Source organism: Natator depressus, chromosome 28, assembly GCF_965152275.1.
Source record: "Natator depressus isolate rNatDep1 chromosome 28, rNatDep2.hap1, whole genome shotgun sequence".
In the NCBI taxonomy this organism is placed as follows: domain Eukaryota; kingdom Metazoa; phylum Chordata; order Testudines; family Cheloniidae; genus Natator; species Natator depressus.
In genome coordinates, this window is record NC_134261.1 from 1,192,371 (window position 1) to 1,206,789 (window position 14,419).

Below are 14,419 nucleotides of genomic sequence, written 5' to 3' on the forward strand. Positions count from 1 at the left end.
CTCAAATCTAGCCCAAGCTGCTAGTGACCATTTGATTGGTTGTCGGGCGGGAACAAGTTTAAATTCTAAAGCTTCAGTCAAAATTCTAAAGCACATGTGTCCTTGTCACAAAAATGCTCCACAGTAGGGCCTAGAGAGCAGCTTTTCCAGGCCATTCACCTCCCATTTAGTCACACAAACAAGGGATGTTTAGGGCTGGATTTTCCCCAAAAGCTCTCCTTCCCGCTGGCCTGAGAGCTTTGGAAACCTGAAATGGGTTTCACTGTCTTTTGAAAATTCAGTCCTGCTTGCAAGTGCCGAGAAGTCTTGAAATTTTTCCTGGTTGGCGCTGAGGCTGTAGATCCAACCTGATTGCAATTCTAAGGCAAAAATCACCTTTCAGTTGTTCCTACTCCGACAGGCCAGGAGGATTTCTCCTCCAGGTGTCCTGACATTCAGAATTAGCAAATCATTCATTGGCTTCAGTGAAGCCAGCAATGCTGATTTACACTACCTGAGGATAAACAGATTCATAGACTTTTTAGGGGCCATTCTGAACACCTAGTCTGACTTCCTGTGTAGCACAAAGTGGAGAATTTCACCTTGTGCATAACTTCTGTTTGAGCTATAATAGGTCTTTGAGAAAGACATCCAGCCTTCATTTAAAGGCTCCGCGTGATGGAAAATCCACCTGTGTACTAGATTAAAAAAGCTGTCTAGTATTAGAAACCTTTTCCCCATGCAAGTACTTATAGACTCTGAAGTCACGTCTTAACCTGCTCCTTGAACTAAACGGATTGAGTTTCTTTAGTCTCTCATTGCGAGGCAGGTTTCATTTCGACAAGGTTGAACGCTTCGTTTCAGCGTTACCAGTTTGACGTTTGTATTATGTTATATTGCATTATGTTATATTAGATGAATCAAAACAATAAAGTTGAAACAAAACAATATGGTAAGGTTGAAATGAAATATTGCATTTCATGAAAAATTCTGATATTTCTACTTTGGGCCCTGACTCGAAATTAAACAAAATGTCACAATTCTCAGAATTTCCCATGGGAGGCTATTTCCCGCTCAGCTGTGATGGTTGGTGTGGTTTGTTTGTTGCAGACCTGCAGTACAACAGCTGCGATGTACCCGAGGAGATGTGGTCGGGATCTGAAAACGAGGTCGTGTATGCTACCTATGTGCCTGGGTCAATCATATGGGCCAAACAGTTTGGCTACCCATGGTAGGTGTCAATAATGCTGGTAAAATGTTAAGCCACTTAACTGTAAACAGAGGTAGAAGCTTTTGAAAATAGACTGCACAGTGCGCTTGTAAAACATAGTGTGGCCCACTTGGGACAGAGTGCTGGATTGGGATTGCAGAAACCTGGGATCTGTTCCTGGCTGCCGAGTGACATTGGCAAAATTACGTCACTGCCCCGGGCCTCAGTTTCTCCTTAGACGGTCAGCTCTTGGGTCACACTGAGCCTGGCACAATGCGGGCCCTGATCTCGGGTTAGGCCTCTTGGTGTTCCTCTTATATAAATGTGACTAGGTGGGACTGTTCTTAATGTTTCCTCTGAATAGTGTGGGGGTGCCTCAGTTTCCCCTAGGCAGTTCTAAAGTATCTAGGGGGTGGGGTAAGGGTGTATGATCGTTGCAGAGCCCTAGAGGGCAGGTGTGTGCAGGGGTCTGGACACAGAGAATGGCCGACACCCTGTTTCCTGGCCACTGATAGCCTGGCCCTTCCCCCCTGCCAGGTGAGAGCTAAAAGGTTGGAGAACAAAGGGATCAGGTGACCTCCTGGCCCGGGAAAGGGACAAAGCCCAAAGGAGGAGGGGCTGGAGGGAGGTGGCAGTTCGGGGCTGGTTGGGGACATGGAGTGAAGGGCAGACTGGGTTGTCTGGCTCACTGCCCCCAAAATGGACCCGGCTGAGGGGTCCTGTTCTCTGCACCTACAAGCTCTGTGTTAGACCATGTTCCTGTCGTTTAATGAACCTTCTGTGTTACTGGCTGGCTGAGAGTCCCGTCTGACTGCGGAGTTGGGGGGCAGGACCCTCTGGCTTCCCCAGGAGCCCTGCCTGAGCGGACTTGCTGGGGGAAGCGCATGGAGGGGCAGAGGAGGCTGAAGGCTCCGAGGTCAGACCTAGGAAGGTGGAAGCTGTGTGTCCTGAAGACAGGCTGCTCACAGGAAGGCGACTGCCCCAGAGTCCTGCCTGGCTTCATGGGGAGCAGTTCCAGAGCATCGCCTGGGGACTCCGTGACAATAAATAATTAAAAATAACACGGAAGCACCATTGGAGATCGGGGCTGGGCGCTGCACAGACAGGTAGTGAGAGACAGTCCCTGCCCCAGCAAGCTCACAGGCTAAATAAATAAGACAAGCACAGGGTTATTTTCCTGAAGGGGGAAGAGCTGAGGCCTAGAGACATTGGGGATATGTCTTCACTGCACAGATAACCTGGGCTCTTACTCCTTATCCCAGCTCCCGTCCACACACAAAATCCTCTGACCCGAGTTTAGGGGTGCTTTTGAATCTGGGCTCGCTGGCCTGGCTCGGGTACAGGGTAAAGCCTGAGGGAGGCTTTCATTCAGTCTGGTAACCTGGCACTTTGCAGTGAGGACATGGATGAAACCACTTGGGGGCTGATAGTCCTCTAGCGCCTTCCCACAATTCTCCCTGTGTGCTCAGAAGGCCAGACAGGTTCACGTTCACCCACAACTCACTGGGGACGAATCATAGAGTGGCTCATCTTACTGCCGTGCTAAGGACCACGAGATGTGCCCCCGAAGTCCTGGCAACGCACGGGGGATCTCAGTACCGGTGAGAACTCAGCACCTCGGATATGGCTCTGCAGAATGGCTGCTCAGAGCTAGGCTAGGCTAAAACACCCAGGCTAACTCTGCCGTGAGGACAGACCCGAGATGGTTCACACACAGAGACTGAGGCAGAGCTGGGAAGCAAGGGGTGAATCCCACTGCAGTACCTTTCAAAATCCCTTCCACCCACGGCCTCTGGTGTTATGTAGGGAAATACTGCTGCCACTGGCCTCTGAGTCAGATGTAAAACCAAAGATCACATCTACTCTTCACAAGTAAAATTCCCGCTGCTCATTCCGTTCTGCCTCCCCAAATTCTCCCTTCCAGTTTCAGTTGGATAGGAAAATCTTTCTTCATTTCCCACCCCAAAGTGCTGTCTTGCTGTGCACCGTTTATCTGCTGCTGTGCCCCACCCCAGAGGTGGCTGCATCTCAACAGTGGGGGAAGTGATGCCCGTGTAATATGTGTGTATCAGTGTTTCAGGTGTCCTGTGATCTTCACAGGTGAAAGAGGCTAGAAATGCCAGCAGATATCAGTTGTGTGGCAGCATGGTGTGCTCACATCCCCTTTTGGGACACGCTCATTAGCCCACGTCAGCTTGGGGAGCCGGAGGCTGGGAATATAAGCTGCAGTGCAGAAAGCCTGGCCTGCCTCCCACATGATCTTGTTTTATACCACACCGGTGGGATCAAAGAGATGCCAGCGAAAAATTCTCCAGTTGAGGCTGGCTTGCTGCGGTCTTTACAACAGCTGACTCTGCTGGAATCCCTCCCCGCGCTGTCCAAGCGTCCCCTGGCCTTTCTGGGCACTCTGCAGCCACAGCTGCTGTCTTCAGCTGAAAAACACAGACAGAGGCCTCTTCCCCTGACAGGAAGCTGGCAAATCTCAGTAACTCAGTCACTCAGCGTAGGCTCCCGCAGGCGCTTCGCCTCGCAGGGAGATGCATGTAGGGAGACCCATGCACGGGCGGGCGTTGGACTGAATTTGAAGAGTGCCGTGCTTAAAAAACAAATCAATTCTTACTCGCTAGGACTGCACAAGCTGGAAGGGAAACAGCTCCCAGTTCCTCTCCCGTTGCTGTCAGCGGGAGTTTTGCCAGGCCCATGAATTTAAAGATTTTATGATGGCAGACGGCTATTAAAACCTCAGCACCTCAGCAACAAGAAGGTCGAGTCTATACTTACGTTTTCCCAGCACAGGGATGTTGGTTAGGGGTGTGATCTTTTTTTTTTTTTTTTTTAACCGACTGAGCTATGCCAGGGAAGGCCCTGGGCTATACTGAAAAGTTACATCGGCGTGACTGCTTTGGTCAGGAGCGTGAAAAAACCTAGCATAGACGCAGCTGTGACCATTAAGGTAGGCCTGATCTACACTAGAAAATTAGGTCGGCTTAATTGCATAAGTCGGGGCAGCTGTGCTGCTGTAACATTTGAAGTATAGACATACCAATAGCTAACTTTGTTTGGGGAAGTGATGTTCCTACAGCAACAGAAACCCCCCCCCTTTGTCAGGATAGGCGGCGTCTGCACTCCAGGCTTCTGCTGGGATAGTCTCTGTAATGCAGACATATCCAAAGTCTTAATGTAAACGTGATTATGCTGGGATAACCATGCCTGTACCAGTACAGGGGAACCAACATAAGCTTTACTGGTGTAAGTGCTTTTGCCCTGACACAACTGCGTTCATGGTAGAGGGTTTACAAGTACAACTATACTGGGATAGCTATCCTGACAAAACCCGCCAACAAGGCCTTATGAAACAGAACGACACCCCAAAAACTTGCCCTGGGTGGCATGTGCTGATCTGTTGACTCAGAGATTCATAGATTCAGAGGCAAGAAGGAACCGTTGTGATCATGTAGTCTGGCCTCCTGTATAATGCAGGCCATGGGACTGCCCCCAAAATAACTCGGAAATTTAGGGCTTGTCTTCACTACTGCCACTACCAAGAGGTGGAAGATATGTTGGCCGGAGATCGTCTCCCGCCAACATAGAACATTGTAGAGACCGCTTTAAGTCGATGTAACTTACATTGCTTGGGCGGGGGTTTTCCACACCCCTGAGCGACGTGAGTAACATCAACTTTAGCGGTAGTGTAGACAAGCCCGGAAGGAGCTCAGTCTATCTAGTTTATAAAAATGAAGACTGAACGGTGACTTGATCCTGGAGTCTAAGTATCTTCCTGGGGAGAAAACACAGGGTACTAAAAGGCTCGTTACTCTAGTGAAGAACAGAACAAAAATCAGTGGCTGGAAGTCGAATGAGAAATAAGGAAGTGCTTTTTACAGCACGGGTGATTAACCAACAGAACAAACTCCCAAGGGAAGAAGGGGTGGATAGTCATCTCTTAATCTCTTCAGATCCAGACTGGATGTTTTTCTGGAAGATATACTTTACCAACACAACTTGCTGGGCTACCTCAGAGATCGCTGTGTCAGCAGATCACCACAAATGTTTTTATTAGATGCACTAGTCCCATTTCTTGTACCCTTCTAGAAAGCATTGACATTTCAGGGGCCAGCTGGCCTAAGTGGACTACAGTCGAAAACACAGCCGCTGGCTGCGTGTCTCTATCTCGTTACCTTCCTCACACTTTATTGTGTTGCATCCTTTTTTCTAAGGATCCTTAAAGCACTTGATTTCAGCGATGGACGGAGCAGATTGACTGAACAGTGCTCTAACTGTTGGTACCATGTAAACCAACTCCCACCTTTTTCATGTGTTAACATCTCAGAGGAAATCAGAAAATTAATGGCCTGACCGTACTGATGTTCCCCTTTTGTGGTGCTTGCAGGTGGCCTGCCATGGTGGAGTGTGACCCTGACATCGGGGAGTATTTCCTCTTTTCATCCCGGTTGGATTCTCTTCCTGTAAGCGGTATTGTATTTTACACAAGGGGGGGGGGGTCACACACTTTGTGAGCTCATTACACCCACCAGAGAGCTCTGTTCCACCCTGTGTGCCACCCTCTCATCCCCTTCTATGTTGGGAACTCCCTGCAGCTCCTCATCCCCATGCCAGTGGCTATGTGTGCCGCCCATTCTCCTTACCCCTGTTCCCACCTCCCCTCCCCATGGCAAGGCTCTGTGTGTACTCCTCCATACCTTCCCCCCGCATTATTACAGACTTCCCCATCTCCTCATATTACTGGGGTGGCTGGCACAGCTTCTGCCAAGTCCATATACACCTTGTCTGGTCATTTATCAGCCTCCCAGAACAAAGGATGCTCTCTCTGTAATCTCCCCTACAATTCCATGCCAACCAAACCCTTCATCCCTCTGAAGGGGTTACCTCACTGAGGACATCAACCAGACACCATGGATTTAACAGGGACACCTCACCCACCTTGTCTGTCTCTAGGAGTTAATGTAACAATCTGACACAAAGTTAACTCAGCCCTGTCCATTTCTCTTTTCAGTCCAAGTACCATGTGACGTTTTTCGGCGAAGCTGTCTGCCGCGCCTGGATCTCTGCGACCATGCTGAGGAACTTCCATGAGTTTTCCACAGAGAGCCTGGGTTTGGTAAATAGCGAGTTTCCCCAAGGATCTGCACTGGGACCAGTGCTGTTCAACATATTCATAAATGATCTGGAAAAGGGGGTGAACAGTGAGGTGGCAAAATCTGCAGATGATACAAAATTACTGAAAATAGTTAAGTCCAAAGCAGACTGCGAAGAGCTACAGAGGGGTCTCATTAAACTGGGTGACTGGGCAACAAAATGGCAGACAAAATTCAATGCTGATAAGTACATATTAATGCACATTGGAAAAAATAATCTCAGCTACATGGACAAAAGCGATGGGGTCTAAATCAGGCTGTTAACACTCAAGAAAAACATCTTGTTGTCATCGTGGATAGTTCTCTGAAAACATCTGCTCAATGGGCAGTGGCAGTTGAAAAAGCTAACAGTGTTTGGAACCATTAGGAAAGGGATAGATAACAAGACAGAAGATATCATAATGCCATTATATAAATCCATGGTACACACACATCTTGAATACTGTGTGCAGATCTGGTCACCCCATCTCAAAAAAGATATCTTAGAATTGGAAGAGATGCAGAGGAGGGCAACAAAAATGATTAAAGCTATGGAACAGCTTCCATATCATGGAAGATTAAAAAGCCTTGGGACTCTAGAAAAGAGACGACCAAGAATAGATGTGATAAAGGTCTATAAAATCATGAATGGTGAGGAGAAAGTGAATAGGGAAGTATTATTTTCCCCTTTGCATAACACGAGAAGTAGAAGTGGCCCAATGAAATTAATAGGCACCAGGTTTAAAACAACCAAAAGGAAGTATTTCTTCACAAAACACACAGTCAACCTATGGAACTCATTGCCAGGGGATGTTGTGAAGGCCAAAAGTATAACTGTATACTGTATAAAAGTATAACTTTTCAAAAAAGAAATAGATAAGTCCCTGGAGGATAGGTCTATCAATGGCTATTATCCAAGATGGTCAGGAACGCAACCCCATTCTCTGGGTGTCTGTCAACCTCTGCCAGAAGCTGGGGCTGGATGACGGGATGGATCACTTCAAATTCCAGTCCCATATCCAAGGCCAGATGGCCCAGGTTCTCTCAACACCACAGCAATGTTTTAAGTGAACCAGCAAAGTGGTGCCAGGTCCAACAACCTTTGCCAGGAGGCAGTCAATTATGGAATTGGTGTATCCAAATGGATTAACGGACCATCTGAACAGATCTTTCAGTTTAGACCTGGCGTGGTCCCTCAACACAAACTTTCTGGCATGGGTGTTTCACGTAGGAGGTTTTCCGTCCATGGACGTATTTGCAACCTGATAGAACAGGTATTGTCCCTGTGACTGTTCTAGGCTACCCAGGACTGTGAGTCACCATCTTACCTGCCTGCCCCAGCTCCAGCAAGAGGGAGGCTGGGTGTCCTCACCCTGACACATCTGGTCTGTTCGCTGCCCAGCAGTCTTCTCTTCTCTTCCTCTTCCTTTGCCGTGCAGGTTAACAATAGGTGCACCCCTGTCCTCATGTCCCTTTGAAGCATTCCCCTGTAGCGTCCAGCCCTCACACTCCCAGAAATACCAGGTCTGCTGTCTCCAAGGGAACCACGCACACCAGTTTGTTTGATTCAACTCAGGCTCGCCTTCTAAAATACCACAGCACTGAGATATATTCATAGTGAAACCAATCGTAACTGTATTATCAAAGATCAAGATTTAAGAGATAGCAAGCGAGGATAATGGAAACAGAAGGGTGACATCTAAAGTAAAACTATAACATGGTTCTTGGAGACTAAACAGGCTAAATCAGTTTATCTTACTCAAATATCCTTTGCAGCATTGCAACCAAGCCTGGCTGAGATCCCATTTTCATGAATGTAATCACACGGCCCGATCACATCCTAGGTGCAGGATAAAGTGGTGTCTCCCTTGGCTTCTCCTTATATTCTCCAAAGCTCGTTGTTTATCTCAGAGTCGGGATGATCTCCGGTGTGCTGCCTACCGGCCGTATTCACATGCCCCTGCTGACTTCGTGTGTAAATGGCTTCCCGTCATGTTAACCTACAATGCTTATTTTACATGTGGACTGACAGAGACAGGTAGAATAAACATCCTTTGTCTGGAGAAAGCTGCCTTAACACAGACTTCGAGAGCTTATTTTTTGCATACATTCATACATAACTCCTTACATAATATTTGTACAGGCATTTCACAATGATGCGAATGATCTTGCCTTTCATTTAAGACCTTACATGATACTCTTTGGTGAATCAGAATGTACATACTAGCATCAGGATATTCTTGTAATCTCCTTGCCAGTTGGCAATGAGGGGTTTATGGGTCATAGTCCCCATTCCTGCTCCAGAAGATCTCACAGCCCTGGATCGGTATTGGACACTTTCCTGTTTCCATGGGACAAGGACCTCCTGTGTTTAGTCTCACCAGTACTGCTGATGGTTATTATCAAACTCAAGCAAGAGCGCAGCCGAATAATCCTTATAGCTCCTGCTTGGTGGAGACAGATGAGGTATTCAGACCTCCGCAATCTGTCCTCACTGTCACCAGCGGCCAAAGACCTCCTGACGCAGAACCGTGGGCGAGTGTTGCACCAAATCTTCAGCTGTTGCACCTCACAGCATGGTTCATCAGTGGTTATGTGTAGGGGAAACCCATTTTTCATAGAATCATAGAATATCAGGGTTGGAAGGGACCTCAGGAGGTCATCTAGTCCAACCCCCTGCTCAAAGCAGGACCAATCCCCAATTAAATCATCCCAGCCAGGGCTTTGTCAAACCTGACCTTAAAAACTTCCAAGGAAGGAGATTCTACCACCTCCCTAGGTAACGCATTCCAGTGCTTCACCACCCTCCTAGTGAAAAAGTTTTTCCTACTATCCAACCTAAACCTCCCCCACTGCAACTTGAGACCATTACTCCTTGTCCTGTCATCTTCTACCACTGAGAATAGTCTAGAACCATCTTCTTTGGAACCACCTCTCAGGTAGTTGAAAGCAGCTATCAAATCCCCCCTCATTCTTCTCTTCTGCAGACTAAACAATCCCAGTTCCCTCAGCCTCTCCTCATAAGTCATGTGCTCTAGACCCCTAATCATTTTTGTTGCCCTTCGCTGGACTCTCTCCAATTTATCCACATCCTTCTTGTAGTGTGGGGCCCAAAACTGGACACAGTACTCCAGATGAGGCCTCACCAATGTCGAATAGAGGGGAACGATCACGTCCCTCGATCTGCTCGCTATGCCCCTACTTATACATCCCAAAATGCCATTGGCCTTCTTGGCAACAAGGGCACACTGCTGACTCATATCCAGCTTCTCGTCCACTGTCACCCCTAGGTCCTTTTCCGCAGAACTGCTGCCTAGCCATTCGGTCCCTAGTCTGTAGCGGTGCATTGGGTTCTTCCGTCCTAAGTGCAGGACCCTGCACTTATCCTTATTGAACCTCATCAGGTTTCTTTTGGCCCAATCCTCCAATTTGTCTAGGTCCCTCTGTATCCTATCTCTGCCCTCCAACGTATCTACCACTCCTCCCAGTTTAGTATCATCCGCAAATTTGCTAAGAGTGCAATCCACACCATCCTCCAGATCATTTATGAAGATATTGAACAAAACCGGCCCCAGGACCGACCCCTGGGGCACTCCACTTGACACCGGCTGCCAACTAGACATGGAGCCATTGATCACTACCCGTTGAGCCCGACAATCTAGCCAACTTTCTACCCACCTTATAGTACATTCATCCAGCCCATACTTCTTTAACTTGCTGACAAGAATACTGTGGGAGACCGTGTCAAAAGCTTTGCTAAAGTCAAGAAACAATACATCCACTGCTTTCCCTTCATCCACAGAATCAGTAATCTCATCATAGAAGGCGATTAGATTAGTCAGGCATGACCTTCCCTTGGTGAATCCATGCTGACTGTTCCTGATCACTTTACTCTCGTGTAAGTGCTTCAGGATTGATTCCTTGAGGACCTGCTCCATGATTTTTCCGGGGACTGAGGTGAGGCTGACTGGCCTGTAGTTCCCAGGATTCTCCTCCTTCCCTTTTTTAAAGATTGGCACTACATTAGCCTTTTTCCAGTCATCCGGGACTTCCCCCTTTCGCCACGAGTTTTCAAAGGTAATGGCCAATGGCTCTGCAATCACATCCGCCAATTCCTTTAGCACTCTCGGATGCAACTCGTCCGGCCCCATGGACTTGTGCACGTCCAGCTTTTCTAAATAGTCCCTAACCACCTCTTTTTCCACAGAGGGCTGGCCATCTACTCCTCATGTTGTGATGCCCAGCGCAGCAGTCTGGGAGCTGTCCTTGTTAGTGAAGATAGAGGCAAAAAAAGCATTGGTTGCCTCCCTCATTCAGTAAGGGGCCCACACTTTCCTTGGCTTTCTTCTTGTTGCCAACATACCTGAAGAAACCTTTCTTGTTACTCTTGACATCTCTTGCTAGCTGCAGCTCCAGGTGCGATTTGGCCCTCCTGATTTCATTCCTACGTGCCCGAGCAATATTTTTATACTCTTCCCTGGTCATATGTCCAACCTTCCACTTCCTGTAAGCTTCTTTTTTATGTTTAAGATCCGCTAGGATTTCACCATTAAGCCAAGCTGGTCGCCTGCCATATTTACTATTCTTTCGACTCATTGGGATGGTTTGTCCCTGTAACCTCAACAGGGATTCCTTGAAATACAGCCAGCTCTCCTGGACTCCTTTCCCCTTCATGTTAGTCCCCCAGGGGATCCTACCCATCCACTCCCTGAGGGAGTCAAAGTCTGCTTTCCTGAAGTCCAGGGTCCGTATCCTGCTGCTTACCTTTCTTCCCTGTGTCAGGATCCTGAACTCGACCATCTCATGGTCACTGCCTCCCAGATTCCCATCCACTTTTGCTTCCCCCATTAATTCTTCCCTGTTTGTGAGCAGTAGGTCAAGAAAAGCTCCCCCCCTAGTTGGCTCGTCTAGCACTTGCACCAGGAAATTGTCCCCTACGCTTTCCAAAAACTTCCTGGATTGTCTATGCACCGCTGTATTGTTCTCCCAGCAAATATCAGGAAAATTAAAGTCACCCATGAGAACCAGGGCGTGCGATCTAGTAGCTTTTGCGAGTTGCCAGAAGAAAGCCTCGTCCACCTCATCCCCCTGATCCGGTGGTCTATAGCAGACTCCCACCACTACATCACTCTTATTACTCACACTTCTAAACTTAATCCAGAGACACTCAGGTTTTTCTGCAGTTTCGTACCGGAGCTCTGAGCAGTCATACTGCTCCCTTACATACAGTGCTACTCCCCCACCTTTTCTGCCCTGCCTGTCCTTCCTGAACAGTTTATAACCATCCATGACAGTACTCCAGTCATGTGAGTTATCCCACCAAGTCTCTGTTATTCCAATCACGTCATAATTCCCTGACATCACCAGGACCTCCAGTTCTCCCTGCTTGTTTCCAAGGCTTTGTGCATTCGTATATAAGCACTTGAGAGAACCTGCTGATCGCCCCTCATTCTCAGTATGAGGCAGGAGCCCTCCCATCACAGACGTTCCTGCCTGTGCTTCCTCCTGGTATCCCGTTTTCCCACTTACCTCAGGGCTTTGGTCTCCTTCCCCCAGTGAACCTAGTTTAAAGCCCTCCTTACTAGGTTAGCCAGCCTGCTCGCAAAGATGCTCTTCCCTCTCTTCGTAAGATGGAGCCCGTCTCTGCCCAGCACTCCTCCTTCATGGAACACCATCCCATGGTCAAAGAATCCAAAGCCTTCTCTCCGACACCACCTGCGTAGCCATTCGTTGACTTCCACGATTCAACGGTCCCTGCCCTGGCCTTTTCCTTCCACGGGGAGGATGGACGAGAACACCACTTGCGCCTCAAACTCCTTTATCCTTCTTCCCAGAGCCACGTAGTCCGCAGTGATCCGCTCAAGGTCATTCTTGGCAGTATCATTGGTGCCCACGTGGAGAAGCAGGAAGGGGTAGCGATCCGAGGGCTTGATGAGTCTCGGCAGTCTCTCCGTCACATCGCGAATCTTAGCCCCTGGCAAGCAGCAGACTTCTCGGTTTTCCCGGTCAGGGCGGCAGATAGATGACTCAGTCCCCCGGAGGAGAGAGTCCCCGACCACCACCACCCGCCTCCTTCTCTTGGGAGTGGTGGTCGTGGAACCCCCAACCTCAGGACATCGCATCTCATGCCTTCCAACCAGCGGAGTCTCCTTCTGCTTTCTCCCCCCAGACGTATCGTCTGGTCCACTCTCCGCAATGGTACCTGTGGAGAGAACATGAAAGCGGTTAGTTACCTGTGTCTGCGTTGCTGGAACCCGGACATTCCCCCTTCTTCTTCTGGAGGTCACATGTTGCCAAGCTTCTTCACTGGCCTCCTGGCTCCGCTGTGCAACCTGCTCTAAATCTTTAGAGCTTTGCGCCCGTATAAGCATATCCTGACTTTTGTCCAGAAAATCCTCAGATTCTCGTATGCAACGCAGGGTCGTTATCTGTTGCTCCAGACCTTCAATCTTCTCTTCCAATATGGAGACCAGCTTGCACTTTGTACAGACAAAGTCGGTTCTGTCCTGTGGAAGAAAGACAAACATTGCACATCCAGTGCAGGTCACAACAGCTGAACCCGCCCCCTTCCATATCACTTTCCTACTATGAGCTTCCTCAGAGAAGTTGACAAGATGTAAGCCTCACTGGGCTCACTCCAGGCGAACTCCCAGGCAAACTCCTGCTGTGTGCTGCTCTGCTGTCCCCCGCTGCTCAGCTGGTTCAACAGCTGTCTGCTCAGCTGGTTCAACAGCTGTCCAGAACATTCCTCTTAACAGTAGGAAACTGGGTGCTCTTAACAGGAGGAAACCTTCCACGGGAACTACTTACGAAGCATTTCTCCATTTGGATGGCTCTCCATAATGTGTCTCCAACTCAGGCCAACATTCACACAACCCTGGAATGTCTTTAGCAAATAAAGTAGTCGGGTTTAACACTCAACTCTGTTAATGTGCGTCTAGCAACCATTTTGGCTTTTCATCCTCGAATAGATGCCAAGGCTGTTTTTTTCCTCACCCGATGGCAATCAGATATTTGAAAGGTCTTGATAGATTATTTCCAGCGGTCAGAGAATGAGCATCATCTTGGAACTTGACTTTGGTCTTGTCTGAGCTTATGGACCCTTCTTCGGAGCCCTAGGCACCGTGATCTTTTCTGCACCTATCAGCAAAGGTCACATTATTAGTGGCCATCCCCTTTGCCAGTAGAGTGGGGATACTAGATGCATTGGTCACAGATCCGTCGTACACAGTTTTCTACAAGGACAAGGTCCAGCTTAGGCCACACCCTAAATTCCTCTCCAAGTTGGCCTCTGACTTGCACATGAACAAATCTGTCTACCTTCCAAGTCTTCTTTCCAAAACCACCAGGGATAAGAGAGAACCCCCTCCACCCCCCCAGGCTCAGTGTTTGTCACGCATTGGCTTTCTACCTGGACAGGACAAAGCCTTCCTGGCATCTTCCCATCTCTTCGTGTCACACGTGGAACGCATGGAGGCGCATCATCCAATAACTCAGAGATTCTCCACATGCATCGCGTGGGAGTAACGACTCCTGATAGACTCATGACGCCCTCGAAGAGAGCAGGTTCAGCCTTGGCAGGCTTTCTGGCTCACCTGTCAATTGTGGACATTTGTCAATCCACACTCTCACCAGACATCACTCATTGTTGGCCGCTTCAAGGCAAATGTGGACAAGGCAGTCCTGTTGTCCCTCTTCCGATGAGACTCCAAGCCCCTCCTCCTGGCGTAGCAGATTGGGAATCAGCTACCGTGTCATGGACATACGCAAGCACTCAAAGAAATAAAAATGGCTACCTACCTGCTGGTGACCGTTGGTTCTTTGGGCTGGATTGCATACGTCTACTGCATGACTCACCTTCCTTAGCCAATGCATTGGCATCTGCTACGGAGTTCTCGTGTGTCAGAACTGCAGGAGGGATGGGGCGTCTCTGCGGTTTATACCCTCACTCACAGCTTAAGGCATTGGCATTAGGCGGGGCTGCCCCTACGGGCACCACTGGGGAAAACTCTCCGGCACTGATGCATGAGGCCCGCACACACACGCAGCCATGGAAGCTGGTTCAGGAGCAGGAAGATCTAGTTCCTGACGCTCT

At 48.7% G+C, this 14,419-nt stretch overlaps 1 protein-coding gene across 4 annotated transcripts in view; it reads left to right on the top strand.

The window, feature by feature from the left end:
• ZCWPW1 (zinc finger CW-type and PWWP domain containing 1) overlaps positions 1 to 14,419 on the top strand; it is a 31,806-nt gene that overhangs the window by 10,488 nt on the left and 6,899 nt on the right. For all 4 annotated transcript variants that reach the window (XM_074941147.1, XM_074941150.1, XM_074941149.1 and 1 more), the window contains exons 8-10: positions 1,090 to 1,210; positions 5,580 to 5,655; positions 6,204 to 6,308. In XM_074941147.1, coding sequence (XP_074797248.1) covers positions 1,090 to 1,210; positions 5,580 to 5,655; positions 6,204 to 6,308 — 302 coding nt within the window. The remainder of the gene's footprint in view (positions 1 to 1,089; positions 1,211 to 5,579; positions 5,656 to 6,203; positions 6,309 to 14,419) is intronic.